Consider the following 19,332-nt stretch of genomic DNA (forward strand, 5'->3'; position numbering starts at 1 on the left):
CCACCTTCCCAGTCCAGAGAAATCAGGGCTGGAGGAGATTAGAGGTTAAGAGTTTCAGCAGTGGTGGGTCTGAGATAGGGTGAAAGTGGGCAAAGTTGCACCAATGGTTCTACTCATTCTTTTAGAAACTGCAATCGCCATCAGTTTCAGTTGCAATATCAAGGTACCAATTTACCTTATTTCATCAGATGAGGAAACCCATTTGATCTATAGACCTTAGAAGCTGCGACTGTATTTGTCAGATCCTAACAAATAATGAGGGATTTTGCGAGGTGCAAATAGGGGAATGTTGTGCTGGGTGGCTACTAAAGTGCTTTTCTCCTGACATTTGATCTAAAATAGAAAGTTTTCCAGAATATTTGAAGACTTCAGAATGGGAGCAGTGTGATAGAATCTCAATCTTCTGCAAGTTCATTATGCTAATCTAAAGCAACAATGCCTGATTTGACTTCAGGCCCAGTCAGAGTGCGCCACAAGATACACTGAATATGCTAATGTGGCTCAATCTCTAGTGGTTGTGTGTCACTTACTGTCACTCATGATATTCCCTACAGACCATCTGCTAATGAGGGCATGAAAGTTCACGTACTGCGCAAGAAGTGCAACTGTTTCTGAGCTGACGAGAATTAATCACTTAGTTGTTCAAGGTCAGACTAGGGGACTCTGCGCAATGCTGTGTTGATCTTGTGTATACTGTAGCAACTTGCCTATATGGTTCGGAAACAGTATTTGATCTGGAATTCACAACACAATAGCATTAGTCTAGTGGCTCATTTGATGAAGACAGCCTCTGAATGAGTATTTTGGCTCAAATTCAACAGGTTATCTGGTTTGCATAATACAAGTGACCAATGAACACAAGAATGAGAAACTGAAAATCAGGCAGTGCTTGTAAACTACAGCACAGCAGATGTCAACAACTTCAAGAGAGGGGAGTGACTTGGCAAAAAGAATCTCCTGGAATGATAAAGACTTCTTGATATAAAAACAATCTTTCGATAGCCCAGAACACAAAAATAATTCACTCATTAAAAAAATTGGATTTATACAGCACTTTCTATGTCCATAGGATACCCGAAAGCACCTTTTAGCTACTTTTGAAGTGTCGTCACTATTGTTACGTGGACAAACCTGGCAGCCAATTTGCTCACTGCAATGCCTCACAAACAGATAAACTCTAATTCTTTTTTTGTGCTGTTGGTTCATGGGTAAATAATGGCCAGAACAACTCCCCTGCTCTTTAACTAGTACCATGGGACCTTTAACCTGCAGCCTTAGTTGAATGTCTCATTTAACAGAGGCAACTCTAAGTGCAGCAGTCTTTCGATGCTACACTGAAATGCCAATCCAAGTTAAGTCCTAAATTGGGACTTGAACCCAGGGCTTTCCGACTCAAAGGCAATAGTTCTACTACTGAGTCACACTGGCGCAAGGTGTAAAATAGTAAAAAAAAAAATCTCTCAAATAAGAAAGGTCCTCATCAAAATATCCTCTGCAAAAAAGAATAAATGTATACTCGCTCATTGTCTCTGTGCAAATATATTTTCTGCTTTGGTACAGTCCTTCTGGAAGAAATGAGACTCAATGCCCAGACGGTATAAGTTTATTGAATTCACCCAGAGTAGTTAGTAGCAGTTCAAAAGCCGTGATCAGGGATTTGTGGTAAATCAATCTCTACTCTCCCATGACCCCTGTTGAAAGTGAGTGCATGCACATTAGGTGGAGGTCAGATTGAATTCAACTGTGATGTTCCCTGTATTTAAATAGCTTAGACTCATTGTTTAGATTCAAAACCTCAGGAATGGCACAGGAGGCCATTCAGCCCATTGTGTCTGTGCCAGCTCCCCGAAGGAGCAATTTACCTAGTGCTACTTCCCTGGTTTCACCCCCTAGCCCCGCACATTCTTCCTTTTCAGATAATAATCCAATTACTCTTAAATGCCTCAAATGAACCTGCCTCCACCAAATTCAGGCAGTACATTTCAGATCCTTACCATGCACTGTGAAAAGTGTCTCATGTCTCTATTGCTTACTTTCACAATTATCTTAAATCTGTGCCCTCTTGTTCTCAATCCTTCCAACAATGAAAACAGGTTTTCTTTATTTACTGTTTTCAGACATCTCATGATTTTGAAAACCTCTGTCAAATCTCCTCTCAACTTTCACTTCTCCAAGAAAAACAGTCCCAACTTCCCCAATCTATCTTCATAACTGATGTTCCTCATCCTTGAAACCATTCTCATGAACCTTTTCTGCACTTTCTCTCATGTCTTTATATCTTTCCTAAAGAGTGGTACCCAGAACTAGACACAGAGCTGAGGCCGAACCTGTGTTCTAGGCAAGTTGAACAACTTTTCGATAAAAACAAAATACTGCGGATGCTGGAAATATGAAACAAAAACAGAAAACGCTGGAAAAACTCAGTAGGGCTAGCAGGATTTGTGGAGAGAGAAACAGAGTTAACATTTCGAGTCTGTCTAACTCTACTTCAGAGCTGAAGAGAAGTGGAAATGTAATGAAATTTATATTGTTTAAGGGAAGGTGGAGCAGGTGAAGCTGGATAGAAGGCCAGTGCAAGGTGGGGACAAAGGGGAGATTGACAATAGAGATAAAAACAAAAAAACTACGGATGCTGGAAATCCAAAACAAAAACAGAATTACCTGGAAAAACCCAGCAGGTCTGGCAGCATCGGCGGAGAAGAAAAGAGTTGACGTTTCGAGTCCTCATGACCCTTCGACAGAACTTGAGTTCAAGTCCAAGAAAGAGTTGAAATATGAGCTGGTTTAAGGTGTGTGGGGGGGGAGGCGGAGAGAGAGAAAGAGAGAGAGAGAAGTGGAGGGGGTTGGTGTGGTTGTAGGGACAAACAAGCAGTGATAGAAGCAGATCATCAAAAGTTGTCACCAACAATAGAACAAAAGAACACATAGGTGTTAAAGTTGGTGATATTATCTAAACGAATGTGCTAATTAAGAATGGATGGTAGGGCACTCAAGGTATAGCTCTAGTCGGGGTGGGGAGAGCATAAAAGATTTTAAAATATTTAAAAATAATGGAAATAGGTGGGAAAAGAAAAATCTATATAATTTATTGGAAAAAAACAAAAGGAAGGGGGAAGCAGAAAGGGGGTGGGGATGGGGGAGGGAGCTCAAGACCTAAAGTTGTTGAATTCGATATTCAGTCCGGAAGGCTGTAAAGTGCCTAGTCGGAAGATGAGGTGTTGTTCCTCCAGTTCGCATTGGGCTTCACTGGAACAATGCAGCAAACCAAGGACAGACATGTGGGCAAGAGAGCAGGGTGGAGTGTTAAAATGGCAAGCGACAGGGAGGTTTGGGTCATTCTTGTGGACAGACCGCAGGTGTTCTGCAAAGCGGTCGCCCAGTTTACGTTTGGTCTCTCCAATGTAGAGGAGACCACATTGGGAGCAACGAATGCAGTAGACTAAGTTGGGGGAAATGCAAGTGAAATGCTGCTTCACTTGAAAGGAGTGTTTGGGCCCTTGGACGGTGAGGAGAGAGGAAGTGAAGGGGCAGGTGTTGCATCTTTTGCGTGGGCATGGGGTGGTGCCATAGGAGGGGGTTGAGGAGTAGGGGGTGATGGAGGAGTGGACCAGGGTGTCCCGGAGGGAGCGATCCTTACGGAACGCCGATAGGGGGGGTGAAGGGAAGATGTGTTTGGTGGTGGCATCATGCTGGAGTTGGTGGAAACGGCGGAGAATGATCCTTTGAATGCGGAGGCTGGTGGGGTGATAAGTGAGGACAAGGGGGACCCTATCATGTTTCTGGGAGGGAGGAGAAGGCGTGAGGGCAGATGCGCGGGAGATGGGCCGGACACGGTTGAGGGCCCTGTCAACGACCGTGGGTGGAAAACCTCGGTTAAGGAAGAAGGAGGACATGTCAGAGGAACTGTTTTTGAAGGTAGTATCATCGGAACAGATGCGACGGAGGCAAAGGAACTGAGAGAATGGGATGGAGTCCTTACAGGAAGCGGGGTGTGAGGAGCTGTAGTCGTGGTAGTTGTGGGAGTCGGTGAGTTTGTAATGGATATTGGTGGACAGTCTATCACCAGAGGGCTGTTTCCAGGACTGTCACTGACCTCATCTACTCTGGGGATCTTCCTCCCACAGCTTCCAACCTGATAGTCGCCCAAACTCGGACGGCCCGCTTCTATCTCCTATCCAAAATCCACAAACAGAACTGCCCCGGTAGACCGATCGTCTCAGCTTGCTCCTGCCCCACAGAACTCATTTCTTGTTATCTTGACTCCCTTCTCTCTCCCCTTGTCCAGTCCCTTCCCACCTACATCCGTGATTCCTCTGACACCTTACGTCACATCAACAATTTCCAGTTCCCCAACCGCTTCCTCTTCACCATGGACGTCCAATCCCTCTGGACCTCCATCCCCCACAGGATGGTCTGAGGGCCCTTAGCTTCTTCCTTGAACAGAGGCCCAAACAATCCCCATCCACCACTACTCTCCTCCATCTGGCTGAACTTGTTCTCACGCTGAACAATTTCTCCTTCAACTCCTCTCACTTCCTCCAAATAAAAGGTGTGGCTATGGGTACCCGCATGGGCCCCAGCTATGCCTGTCTCTTTATGGGGTATGTGGAACATTCCTTGTTCCAGTCCTACTCCGGCCCCCTTCCACAACTCTTTCTCCAGTACATCGATGATTACTTCGGTGCCGCTTCATGCTCTCGTCGGGACTTGGAAAAATTTATTAACTTTGCTTCCAATCTCCACCCCTCCATCATTTTCACGTGGTCCATCTCTGACACTTCCCTTCCCTTCCTTGACGTCTCTGTCTCAATCTCTGGTGATAGACTGTCCACCAATATCCATTACAAACCCACCGACTCCCACAGCTACCTCGACTACAGCTCCTCATACCCCGCTTCCTGTAAGGACTCCATCCCATTCTCTCAGTTCCTTCGCCTCCGTCGCATCTGTTCCGATGATACTACCTTCAAAAACAGTTCCTCTGACATGTCCTCCTTCTTCCTTAACCGAGGTTTTCCACCCACGGTCGTTGACAGGGCCCTCAACCGTGTCTGGCCCATCTCCCGCGCATCCGCCCTCACGCCTTCTCCTCCCTCCCAGAAACATGATAGGGTCCCCCTTGTCCTCACTTATCACCCCACCAGCCTCCGCATTCAAAGGATCATTCTCCGCCATTTCCGCCAACTCCAGCACGATGCCACCACCAAACACATCTTCCCTTCACCCCCCCTATCGGCATTCCGTAGGGATCGCTCCCTCCGGGACACCCTGGTCCACTCCTCCATCACCCCCTACTCCTCAACCCCCTCCTATGGAACCACTCCATGCCCACGCAAAAGATGCAACACCTGCCCCTTCACTTCCTCTCTCCTCACCGTCCAAGGGCCCAAACACTCCTTTCAAGTGAAGCAGCATTTCACTTGCATTTCCCCCAACTTAGTCTACTGCATTTGTTGCTCCCAATGTGATCTCCTCTACATTGGAGAGACCAAACGTAAACTGGGCAACCGCTTTGCAGAACACCTGCGGTCTGTCCGCAAGAATGACCCAAACCTCCCTGTCGCTTGCCATTTTAACACTCCACCCTGCTCTCTTGCCCACATGTCTGTCCTTGGTTTGCTGCATTGTTCCAGTGAAGCCCAATGCAAACTGCAGGAACAACACTTCATCTTCCGACTAGGCACTTTACAGCCTTCCGGACTGAATATTGAATTCAACAACTTTAGGTCTTGAGCTCCCTCCCCCATCCCCACCCCCTTTCTGCTTCCCCCTTCCTTTTGTTTTTTTTCCAATAAATTATATAGATTTTTCTTTTCCCACCTATTTCCACTATTTTTAAATATTTTAAAATCTTTTATGCTCTCCCCACCCCGACTAGAGCTATACCTTGAGTGCCCTACCATCCATTCTTAATTAGCACATTCGTTTAGATAATATCACCAACTTTAACACCTATGTGTTCTTTTGTTCTGTTGTTGGTGACATCTTTTGATGATCTGCTTCTATCACTGCTTGTTTGTCCCTACAACCACACCAACACCCTCCACTTCTCTCTCTCTCTCTCTCTCTCCGCCTCCCCCCCCCCCACACACCTTAAACCAGCTCATATTTCAACTCTTTCTTGGACTCAAACTCAAGTTCTGTTGAAGGGTCATGAGGACTCGAAACGTCAACTCTTTTTTTCTCCGCCGATGCTGCCAGACCTGCTGAGTTTTTCCAGGTAATTCTGTTTTTGTTTTGGGAGATTGACAATGATGTCATGAACTAAAGGACAATGGGACTGTTAATGATAATGGTGAGGGCTTAAAAAAAAGGTGCAGTTAGTGGCAAATGTAAGAAAGCAGAACCTAATAATAGTAGAACAAGGGCCAGCACTCTGAAACAGACAACATGAACAAGTAGCAGATGGCCCTTTTGGGGATAGAGTAGGGGGAGGGGGTGGCGATAAGAAAAAAGGACATAAAATGGGATAGAAGGGGGGGGATAAAAAAGAAGATAAAGCCATGGATAAATGAATAAAAATAAGTGGATAAAAAAATTAAAATTAGTGTAGAAAAAAGGGGATTAAAAAAGGGTGAGGATAGAGGAAAGAGTTCAGTGTCTGAAGTTGTTGAACTCAATGTTAAGCCCGGAAGGCTGTAAAGTGCCTAATCGGAAGATGAGGTGCTGTCCCTCATTGTTGGGCTTCACTGGAACATTGCAGCAGGCCAAGGATGAAAAGGTTGGCATGAGAGCAGGATGGTATGTTGAAATGCCAAGCAACAGGAAGGCCTGGGTCATGCTTGCACACAGAACGGAGGTGTTCCGCAAAGCGGTCCCCCAGTCTGCAGGAGACCACATTGGGAGCAACAAATGCAGTAGACCGAATTGAAGCAAGTGCAAGTGAAGTTTGCTTCACCTGAAAGGAGTGTTTGGGGCCTTGGATGGTGAGGAGGGAGGAGATAAAGGGGCAGGTTTTACACCTTCTGCAATTGCACATGAAGGGGATGGGGCTGCTGGGGGTGATGGAGGAGTGGACCAGGGTGTCCCGGAGGGAATGGTCTGTACGGAACGCTGACGGGGGGGGGGGGTCTGGTGAGGGGAAGATGTGTTTGGTGGTGGCATCATGCTGGAGTTGGTGAAATGGCAGAGGATGATCCTTCGAATGTGGAGGCCGGTGGGGTGGCAAGTGAGGACAAGGGGGACCCTATCATGGTTCTGGGAGGAAAGAGAAGGTGTGAGAGCAGAGGTGTGGGAGATGGGTCAGACACGGTTGAGGGCCCTGTCAACTACAGTGGGGGGAAACATTGGTGAAGGAAGAAGGAAGACATGTTAGAAGCGCCGTTTTGGAAAGCGGCATCGTTGGACCAGATGCGAAGGAGGTGAAGGAACTGATAGAGTGGGATGGAGTTCTTACAGGAAGCAGGGTGTGAGGTGCTGTAGTCGAGGTAGCTGTGGCAGTCGGTGGGCTTGTAATGAATATTGGTGGACAGTTTATCACCAGAAATGGAGATAGAGAGGTCAAGGAAGGGAAGGGAAGTGTCGGAGATGGACCATGTGAAGGTGACAGAGGGGTGGAAATTGGAAGCAAAGTTGATCAATTTTTCCAAATCTAGACGAGAGCATGAAACGGCACCGAAACAGTCAGTCATCGATATACCGAATAAAAGAGTTGTGGGAGAAGCCTGAGTAGGACTGGAACAAGGGATGTTCCACATATCCCATAAAGAGACAGGCAATAACTGGGACCCATGCCCATAGCCACACCTTTTATTTGGAAGAACATTTCCTTGCTTTTGCACTCTATACCCCTATTACTCAAGGTGAGGATGCTGCATGCTTTATTAACTGCTCTCTCAACCTGTCTTGCTACCTCCAATGACTTATGCACATATAGACCAAGGTGTCTTTGATCCTGCACCCCATTTAGAATTATGCCCTTTATTTTACATCGTCTCTATTCATTCTTCCTACCAAAATTAATTATTTCACACTTCTCTGCATTGAATTTGTTCTGCCACTTGTCTGCCCATTCTACCAACCTATGTCCTTTTGAAGTTCCACACAGTCCTCCTCACAGTTCACAATGCTTCCAAGTTTTATATCATTCACCAATTTTGACACTGTGCCCTCTACACCAAGCTCTAGGTCATATGTATATATATATATATATATATACAAATATATATATATCAGCAAGAGCAAGGGTCCTAACACCGACCTCTGGGAATTCCACTACAAACCTCCCTCCAGTCCAAAAGACATCCATTAACCAGTACTCTTTGTTTCCTGTCACTCAACTAATCTTGTATCCATGTTACTGCTGTCCCTTTTATTCCATGAGCTATAACTTTACTCAAAAGTCTGTTGTGTGATACTTTATAAAATGCCTTTTAGAAGTCCATGTATACCACATGAACAGCATTACCCTCATCTGTTGTTAAACACAATTTTCCCTTAAGAAATCCATGCTGGATTTCCACAATTTTCCCAAGTGACTATGAATTTTGTCTCAAGTTATTGTTTCCATAAGCTTCCCTATCATCAAAGTTAAACTGACCAGCTTGTAATTGCTGGGTTTATCCTTACACCCTTTTTTGAACAAGGGTGTATCATTTCCAATTCTCTAGTCCGCTGGCATCACCCCTGAGTCTAAGGAAGACTGGAAAAGTTATGGCCAGTTGCCTCCTAAATTTCCAGCTCACTTCTCCCAGTATCTTTGAATTTTTGGGTCAAAATCCTGGAAGTCCTTCCCTAATAGCACTATGGGTGTTCCTACAACACAAGCAATGCAGCAGTTCAACAAGGCAGCTCAGCACCACCTTCTCAAGGGCAATGAGGGATGGGCAATAAATGCTGGCCGAGCCAGTGACGCCCATATCTGGTAAATGAATTTATAAAATCTCATTCTGTCCTGGTGCCTTATCAACGTTAATTATAGACAGCCCATCCAATACCTCATCAATTTTAAACCCTTCAAGTGACTGGATTACCTCCTCATTCACCATGACCTGCACATCTGGTAAAGACAGATGCAAAGTATTTATTTAATACTCAGCTATGCCCCCTGCCTCCATGCATCAATCTCCTTTGTGGTCCTAAATGTGATAAATCCTTTTACCACCGTTTTACTATCTATACGCCTATAGAAGGTTTTGGGATTCTCTTCTTTATTAGCGACCAGTCCCTTTTTATACTCTTTTTGCTTCTCTTATTTGCTTTTTCACTTGCATTCTGACCCTTCTATCTTCAGTCTGGGTCTTGGTTGTATTATCTACCTGACAGCTGCCATAAGCACACTTTTTCTTCTTCATCTTAATCTATATCTCTTTTTTTCATCCAGGGAACTCTAGGCTTGTTTGCCCTAACTTTCCCCTTTTCGGGAAAATACCTTGACTGTGCCAGAACACTCTCTTCTGTAAAGGCAACCCATTGTTCATTTATCATTTTGCCTGCCAACCTTTGATTCCAATTAAACTGGTCCAGATCAACTCTCATCCCACTGAAACAAAAACAGAAAATACTGGAAAAACTCAGCAGGTCTGACAGCATCTGTGGAGAGACAAACAAAGCCAACGCTTCGAGTCCGTATGACTTTTCTGCAGGGCAATTCTCCAGATAAATTCTCATCCCACTGAAGTTTGACTTTCTCCAAGTTAATTATGCTTACTCTGGGCTGTTCCTTGTCCTTTTCCACAGCCAACCTAAACCTTATGATATAACGATCACCATTAACTAAATGTTCTTACTGACACTTGATTCACCTGGCGCACCTCATTCCCAAGAAACAGGTCTAGCAGTCTTTCTCATTGGGCTAGAAGCATACTTCTGTAGAAAATTTTCCTGCACACTCTAGGAACTCTTTCCCCTCTCTGCTCTTTACGTCGCTACTATCCAATATATTGGGAAAATTGAAATCCCCCATTATAACTTGACTGTAATCTCTCTGTAGTTTCCTTACAAAAATGTTCCTCTACATTGTTCCACTAGTTGATGGCCTATAGAATAAATCAAGCAATGTAATTGCACCGTTTTGTTCCTGAGCTCTCACCAAATAGATTCTGTCCTTGACCCCTCTGGGGTACCCTCTTCCTCCAGCACCGCAATGTTCTTCTTAATCAATACTGCTACCTTCTGTTTTTCTATCTTTCCTGAACACCTTGTATACCCAGTCCTGCCCTTCTTTCAGCCAAGTCTCTACTATAGCCACAACATCATGTTTCCACATGGCAATCCACGTCTGTAACTCTTTTGTACCACATTCGCATACATGCACAGTAATATAATTAGACTTTATTTCTTTCTCCCTTAATCTGAATCCACCTAATAATTTACTATTTCCTACTCTAGTGCTATGTCTTTCCCAGTATTCTTTGCATATTGATATTCCTCTTTGATATTACCTCCTGACCATACAACCCTGCCAAATTAGTTTAAACGCTCCTCAGTAGCACTACAAATCATCTTGCAAGGAGATCACTTCCGGCTCTGTTTAGCTGCAACCTATCTGGCCTGTCTTAAGTCCCCCAGAGTTGATCCCAATTCCCCAGGAATCTAAAGCCCTCCCTCCTGCACCATTGTTCCAGCCACGTCATTATCTGCTTTATCCTCCCACATCTATACTCACTTGTAATCTGCAGATTACCACTTTTGAGGTCCTGTTTGCTCATTTCCTATTTAGTTTACAAAATTCTGACAGCAGGACCACATTCCATTTTCTGCCTATGTCTTTGGTACCAGTGTAGACCACAACTACTGGCTGTTCACCTCTCCCCTCAGGGTTTCTGCAGCAGTTCAGTGATATCCTTGACCCTGGCACAAGGGAGGCAACACACAATCCTGGATTCATGTCTGCAGCCACAGAAATGCATGTCGATTCCCCAAATTATTGAATCTCCTATCATTATTGTCCTTCCAGCATTCTTTGTGTCTACCCTGTTTAGTTGGGGCAACTGTGGTGCCATGGACTTGACTCTGACTGCACTCCTGTAGATAAGCCATCATTTTCATCAGTATTCAGAACTGAATACTGGTTGGAGACTGAGTTACACTCAGGGGTCTCCTGCACTACCTGCCTATTTCTTCCTGACTGGTCACCCATTCCCTCTCTCCCTGCATATTCTTAAGCTGCTGGGCAACCACATATATAAATGTTCTATCCATGAAGTTCTCAAACTCACTGATGAGCCGCAGTAATGCCAACTGCTGCTCAAGCTCCGAAAGCTGAAGCTCAAGTTGTGCAACTGACAACACTTCCTGTACATATGATTATTCAGTACATGAGAAGCATTCTGGAGTTCCCACATAGCACAGGATGTGTATTCTAGAGGTTGGAGCAGCCCTGTTTTCCTCTACTTATTAGGTAACAGCCCTCCTACTATTACTAAATGCTGCTACTGCTAATAAACCTTATTCATACTAATAAACCTTGGGAGCAGATCAGATGCCTGAACACCCTGATAGCTCACTGCAACAGTGCATGGTTATAGTGACATATGGGGGTTGGGGGTAGTAAACAAATGGCAAGGGGAAAATGGTTGAAGATACTACTAAAGACTTGCGCCCCAGAACTAGCTGCACCCTTAGCCAAGTTGTTCCAGTACAGTACAACACTGGCATCTACCTGGCAATGTGGAAAATTGCTCTGGTATGTCCTGTCCATAAAAAGCAGGACAAATCCAACCCGGCCAATTATTGCTCTATTAGTCTACTCTCGATCACTAGCAAAGTGATGGAAGGCATCGTTGACAGTGTTATCAAGCAGCATTTACACAGCAATAATCTGCTCATTGATGCTCAGTTTGGTTTCTGCCAAGGCCACTCAGCTCCTGACCTCAATACAGCATTGCTCCAAACATGGTCAAAAGAGTTGAACTCAAGAGGTGAGAGTGACTGCCCTTGACATCAAGGTAGCATTTTACTGAATGCGGCTGACTTACAACTGGGAGAAAATTCCCCACTGACTGGAGTCATACCTAGCACAAAGGAAAATGTGGCTGTTGGAGGTCAATCATCTCAATCCCAGGCATTGCCTCAGGAGTTCCTCAGGGCTAGGCCCTACCATCTTCAGCTGCTTCATCAATTACCTTCATAAGGTCAGAAGTGGGGATCTTCACTGATGATCGCACAATGTTCAGTACCATTCACAACTCGTCAGATACTAAAGCAGTCTTTGTCCAGATGCAGCAAGACCTGGGCAACATTCAGGCTTGGGCTGATAATTGGCAAATAACATTCACGCCACAGAATTCCCAGGCAATGACTATCACCAACAAGAGAGAATCTAACCATCTCCCCAAGACATTCAATGGCATTACCATCGCTGAATTCCGCACTATCAACATCCTGGGGGTTACCATTGACCAGAATCTTAACTAGGCCAGCCATATAAATATAGAACGTCAGAGGCTTGGAATTCTACAGCGAGTAACAAACCAGGTGACTCTCCCAAAGCCCACCCACCATCTACAATGTGATGGAATACTCTCCACTTGCCTGGATGAGTGCAGCTCCAACAACACTCAAGAAGCTCGACATCATCCAGGACAAAGCAGCCACTTGATTGGCACCCCATCCACCACTTTAAATACTCACACCCTCCACCAACGCAGTGACAGAGTGTACCATATACATGATGTACTGCTGCAACTTGTCAAGTCTCCTTCAGCAGCTCCTTCCAAACCCTTTATCTCTACCACCTACAACAACAAGGGCAATACACCACCTTCAAGCTCCCCTCAATCCACATACCATGTTGGCTTGGAACTACATTGCTATTCCTTCAATGTTACTGGGTCAAAATTCTGAAACTCCCTTCCTTACAGCACAGTTGGTGTACCTACATCACATGGACAACAGCTGTTCAAGACGGCGGCACACCATGATCTTCTCAAGGGCAATTAGGATAGACAACAAATGCTGACCTAGCCAGCGAAACCCACATCCCATAAAACAATTAATAAATGTACATATTTGAAACTGAAAGAAAAAGCAGAGATTTGCTCCATATAAAATAGCTTTGTGAAGAATATTTAATTGAATATCTCAGGTGGAGATTATTTACAAAATCGAAGATCCGAATCCTTTTTATTAAATTTAATTTGCTCCAAAGGAACTCAATTTCCTGCTAACTGTTCAGGCGGCTTCTGTCTATCAGCTGCTCTAGACTTTCTTCTCCAAGGAAGGCAAGGCATACGGCAAAGTAAGATAAATAAAATTCTCGATATTTAGCCTATACAATTTGCACTAATTTTCTTCTTGAGAAGGCTATGCAGGTAACTCAGCCACACTTAAGGAGGTTGCATCTAAAAAGGCCTCTAATTTAGGTATCCTCAGTATAGATAATTCCATCTGAAAATTCCAATCTTAAATTGAAGATAGAGTATAAGATTTCCACTCTCCTGTGGGGAATGTCTGTCCTTCGTTCAGGCATCTTCCTTCTCCTTCCTGAAAATAGTGAATCCACATCAGTAACAACCAACACAAACTTGTGTCCTTCCATGCACAATTCAGCCAGGTGAAGCACCAACGCATGGTCAATTGAACAGAATTTCAAAACTTCAAATATTCCTGATGATGGCAAAAAAAGGCATGAAATCGTACTCTTGAAATGACCGGCTGTTTTGACTTGAAGTAAAAACAGATGATAAAACTGACAAATTAATTACACTATAATCCTCTCCAGTCTGGAGATCCAAAGTTTAGAAACGCCAGTTGTCCAGCAGTTTTTTTTTGAGTAAACTCATTGACTTGCCACTCGGCTGTTCGGGTGCTGCAATAAGTCAGGAAGTAACAGCTCATCTGACATGATGGCTGTGTAGCACAGGAAAACTCAGCATGAGGTTACAAAGCCACTTGATCTCTCCCTGTGCATTGTCTCTGTCTTTTGCTATCAGTATACTTCTCAATCTTTCTTTCTTTCTGTCTATTTCCCAATATCTCTGTTGGGTGTCTCTATCAGTCTATTTCTCCATTTCCACTCTTGCTGCCTTTCTTTGTGTGTCTCTCTCTTCCTATCCCACTCTCTACACTTCCTTCCCTTTTACAGCAGTGCTTTTGAGCAGACCCAAGCATTCCCAGGGTATGGTTTGTTTTTCTTAAACTCTCACCATAGCATCTAAGAAAAAGTGTAACAAAACATAAGAACGTTAGGCTTAAACATTAGAAAAGGTTGAAATCTTAGAGTAACTGTAAGACTTCTTCAAAAGTGTGTGCGGAGGATATGGTGTGGGTATCTCAACAGTTTATGACATCAAGAAGCAGCGTGAAAAAATAGAAGATGCATTATTAGGATAAGTACTGCCTTATAATGTTTTATCACTGTTTTATATTTCAGGTATATATTTGTATTTATGGTGTTTTCCAATTTACACCCTTCTGGTTAGGCATTCTAACGTCAGCCTATAATTGTTACAAGACTATGCCCCTTTAATTTTGAAAAAATAATTTGTCAATTTTCAACTGACTGGAAATTTTGCAATTTGAAATAAGACAGAACAAACTACCTAAAAATGCAAGGCGAACTTCCAAAGTGAAGGTATAAAACCAAACAAGACACCCTCAGTGGCTTAGAAATGAGGGACACTTCCTTTATACAAAGATCCACTGAAACTCATCACTGTCTCAGGAAGAGACATTAAAATACAATGTGCTGGATATTGAAACAATGGCTCCCACAGACCCCTTGGAAATACACAATGGGTGAAGTATAACAGGCCAGTCTGCGGCCACTGAAGAAGGTTGTAAGTGAAATAGGGAGTGTCAAGAAAGTTTTCAGCAAAGCAACTATCAGAAGTTGACCAGTGAACCGAGGTCTTGTGATAATTGCAATATCTTTCACACCTGACCACATCCAAGAAAAATCGGCTACAATATTTAAAATCTACACTTCAAGGAAAATCAAAGGACTCTTAACCACACATTCTTTTAACTTTTCTTTACTGGACTCTAGTTTCCTTTATTTCTGATACCTGTGTGTGTGAGAGACGTTGCGTTTTTATTTATTTTTTCTCCAGTTTGTGATAAATGAATTTGCTCTTTATTCAACTCAAGAAAACCTTTTGTTTGGCTGGCTGCTGGTTGCTCACTGCATAAATAGTTAGATACATTTGGATTCAGGAAAGGTACATCCTCCCAAGCTTTCGGGACAGGAGAGGTTACAGTGTATTACTTTTCAAAAAACAAGCAAGATGATTGCATCTGACAGTAGTTCTGTGTGGTAAGGGGGAGGGGGGATCATCAACTTCCTTAAATTTAACTGCATAGGTTAAATACACTTCCAAGTTAGTATCTAACATGTAACCCAAAAATGGACTTAAATGGTGTGCACCACAGTGGGGTACAAGATGAATTCCTATTCACAGAGTATGACCTGAATTTTTCAGACGGCAGGCGGGCTCAGTCGTGGAGCCAAGCACCACCCGTGATGGGCTCCGCGCCGCCCTTTTACGCAGGCGGGCCAATTAAGGTCCACCCAGAGTAAGATGCGAGCAGTAGAGCTCAGCGCTACCTGTGTGGCGGAGGGAGGAGGGAGAGTTGGGGCCAGCGCTATTTCATGCATGCGCGTGAAAGAGCGCTTCAATCTCCGAGGCACAGAACTGCCTCGGAGATTGAAGTGCTTTTGAAATTATTAAATAAATGGATTAAAAATTTAATTACGCATGTCCCATCTCATGTGACTGTCACATGAGATGGGACATGTTTTGATATTTCAGAAAAATTATTTAATTGATAAAAGCTTTAGGAAACCTCATCCCGCTTGTGGATGAGGTTTCCTAAAAAACGTGGAGGCCACTTGGCCTTTTTGCCTGCCCGCCCACCTTTAAGTTGGACGGGCAGCGTTAACAATTATGTAACAATTACATTAATTACTTCCTTAATGGCCTTAATAGGCTGTTTAAATATTGGCGGGCGCGCAGCCAACTCCAGTACACGCCCGCTGAATGAAACATCGCAAGACAGTGTGATGACATCAGGACACACGCCCAACATCATCGTGCATCATTCTATAGGCTCGCCCGCATACATCGACTGAAAAATCCTGCCCTATGCCACCGATATTTGTCAAGGTGAAGCCAGTGATAAGAGAATGTGGGGAAGAATAGTTATCATAAGATATCAGCTCACTGACCAGGTTTGATTCAGAGATGGAAAACAAGGAACAGAAGAATAAGAGCAATACATAAAGAGCAGAGTGTTTGTTGAGAGCATATTTCAGCATCATGTTCTACAGTCCTTATGCATCTTTATTTGAATCAAAATTTTGAATTGCTATGAAACAACCTTTACTGTTATGATACTAGTGCAAACTCCCAATCAATCCTAGGTTCCACCCAACATCTATCAGCTATATGTTACATTGTAAGAGTATCCTTTATCAGAAATATAAGCCTTCCTCTGATCTCCCCTCCCTAAACATTCTGTGGCTATGTGTAAGATCCACGCATGGCCTCTCTCAGCGCATCTCGGAAAGTAGCCACGAAAAGGCAGGTAAGAGCAGAAGAATAACTCCCCATCTAATTTGCTACTCTTCCCTGTGGAAAAGACCCTAACCTCCACTTTATACTCCATCATCAATGGTACATTATACTACAACTTACATAAGTAGATCCATTGTATCATCCTGTCTGAACAGTGCGTCTCAATGATCTTATCCTGTAAGGCCTAATGTGATTTACAACATCATATTTGACTTTTACAGGATGCTTAGTGACCACTCGTGGATTACAAAATAAATGAAACTACTATGGGAAATATGGATCATCTGTGGCAATGCTGTCTGTTACTACTGCATTATATACCTATGACCTGAATAGATCTCTGCTGCACACACACCTCAATTCTGAAACGTTAGGACAGCCCCATAAAAAAAATCACTCTCTCTATTATGATAATGAGTCCAGTTAATGATAAAACAGTACCTCAAAGCAGAAGTCCTGCCCTAGGATGCTACTGTGCAAAGGCTTAACAAAGACATCCTGCTCCATGCTTAATTCCAAAGCCTCAACCGCACTTCCAGGACTCAACAATGACTCATGGGAACGAGATTCTTTCAATTTTGGTAAAGCACGGGACCTGCAAACAACAAAAAATAAATTATGACAAAATGCTTCACTAAGTACATAAAAACCAAGTTAAGGTACTAAACTATTTTTGTACAATACAGAAGACAATTACAATCAGTATAAACAGAATTATGAATGACACTTGTGTTTGCACTGCAAGTGAATGCATACAGGGCTCTTCAATGCACAGGCCCTTTGCAGCTTTTCTCTCTTTATCCATTTCTCATCAATGGTGAAGAGCAAAGCTGCACTTGAATCTTACCCAATGCTACTCCATAAACAACCAGATGAGATTTGCAAGGATGGCAAGTGGAACTAGGGCCTTGGTGAGGCCACATCTGGAGTATTGTGTACAGTTTTGGTCTCTTTATTCAAAACATGACATAATTGCTTCAGGAACAGTTCAGAAAAGGTACACTCAACTCATTCTTGGGATGAAGAGCTTTTCTTATGAAGAAAGGCTGAACAGCTTGGGCCTATACCACCGGAATTTAGAAGAATGAGAGGTGATCTTATTGAAAAATATAAGAACCTGAGGGGACTTGATAAGTTGGATACCAGGAGGATGTTTCCTCTTGTGGGGGAGACCAGAGCCAGGGGATACAGTTTAAGAATAAGAAATTTCCCTTTTAAGACTGAAAGCAATGGAGACAGGGTCATTGAATTCATGGCTGAAAGTTTTTTTCCTTCCTCTTGTTTTAGTTATGACTAGAGTTCAGGATGTTCACCAGCCTTGCCTACAAAGGATTTGAGAGACAACTTGAATTTATATATCGTCTTGCCAGTCCTCAGGCATGTCAGGACCAATTTGTAGTGTAGTCATTTTTATGCAGACAATTAATCACAGTTTAGGCAAGAATTAAGCAGCAGAGAGAGAACAGGAATTTGTTCAGGGGAGTATGAACTTCAGTGTCCGTCAGTCAAGGATGTCAATGGCACCTCATCCTCATTCAACCACATTTGCTCATCTGTTCAGAGAAATGCTTACTAGTACCCCCAGTAAATTATTTCAAAAGTGCAGGTTATATGGCAGGGGCTTTATAAAATAAGAGCATAAAAGCAGCCATCTTTCCTCCTGTCCAGTTTTCTTTCTCCAAAGGCACAACCTGAACTTGACATCAGCACCCCTTCAGTGCCTCATCCCACTGGTCATCAGCCTTGACAGTAATGATGGCAACTTATTCAACTACAGGACAGAGGCAGGAAAGTCACAGCCAACCCAAACCTGACGTCATGCAACATTCATCCACACATGTTTTACAGAAAATTTTGACTAGATTGCAATGAGCAGCAGGAACAATGGCCAAATCATTCATGCCTCAAATCAACTCAGCAGAGCAGAGAGGTAAAACCTAGGGCTGCTCTGATCACGATGGTTCAGAACCATAACTTATCGGAGAAATCATTTAGCATTCTTATGAATGGATAAGTATCTGTAGTAGGCAATCACAAAATTGTCAAGTGGAATAGCAAACTTATTCAAGCAGGTACTTATAAATATACTACTGATGAAAGTTTAACATGGGGTCATTACAGAATTAAATTATTGCTTGACACACACAACTTTTTCCCCCAGCAGATGGCCCTTAAAATAAATAACTTACATGTTACATCCTGTCCCCACTTAACTACTCACACTCTGCAGTCACCATGGCTGGTTTGCTGTGTACTTCTCAGACCACTGTTGATGGAGCTCAGAGTGAGCTGCCATAAAAGGGCCTGAGAGGCAAAGGCCACTCTTTCTTTGATTATTTTTCACACTGAGAGCAGAAGTGCCTGCTTGGCAACTCCCTACAGTGACATGACTGAGATCAGGAAATCAGCAGACTGAGAGAAATCAAGTCTGCTTCCTACCAGATTATGTCCAGCAGCTAATATATCCATTCTTCACCTCCACAGACTCTTAAAATAAAATAATTAAAATTAAGTCAAGGCACTAGGCTTTGTGACAATATTCATTCCCTGCCCAGCTCCAAGGTCTGCTCCAATGTAAAAAAGTAAAAACGTCAAGAGTCCAACCCTTAGCCTTGAACCACTAATGCCCTATTGGAACAGATGCTGAAAACAGATTTGCAAATACATCCAAAGCTTGGACAAGTGAGATTTCACAAGTGCCACAGGCAATTCTTTGCAGTTGGGAAACTTAACATCGCAGCACGTATGCAAAACAGGACACGGAATAGCAGTGTGTGCACAATGTCAGTTGCTGCAAAGCCATTCCACAATGCTGTTCAAGTAGCCTGTCACACATTATGGATATACAGCAGCACTCCACATAACACCCAGCACT

The 19,332-nt window shown here is 43.5% G+C and overlaps 1 protein-coding gene across 5 annotated transcripts in view; it reads right to left on the reverse strand.

Moving 5' to 3' along the window:
* rasal2 (RAS protein activator like 2) overlaps positions 1-19,332 on the reverse strand; it is a 411,464-nt gene that overhangs the window by 60,889 nt on the left and 331,243 nt on the right. For all 5 annotated transcript variants that reach the window (XM_041208224.1, XM_041208220.1, XM_041208219.1 and 2 more), the window contains exon 6: positions 16,899-17,052. In XM_041208224.1, coding sequence (XP_041064158.1) covers positions 16,899-17,052 — 154 coding nt within the window. The remainder of the gene's footprint in view (positions 1-16,898; positions 17,053-19,332) is intronic.

The sequence above is a fragment of the Carcharodon carcharias genome, chromosome 16 (genome assembly GCF_017639515.1).
Source record: "Carcharodon carcharias isolate sCarCar2 chromosome 16, sCarCar2.pri, whole genome shotgun sequence".
NCBI classification, from domain to species: Eukaryota; Metazoa; Chordata; class Chondrichthyes; order Lamniformes; family Lamnidae; genus Carcharodon; species Carcharodon carcharias.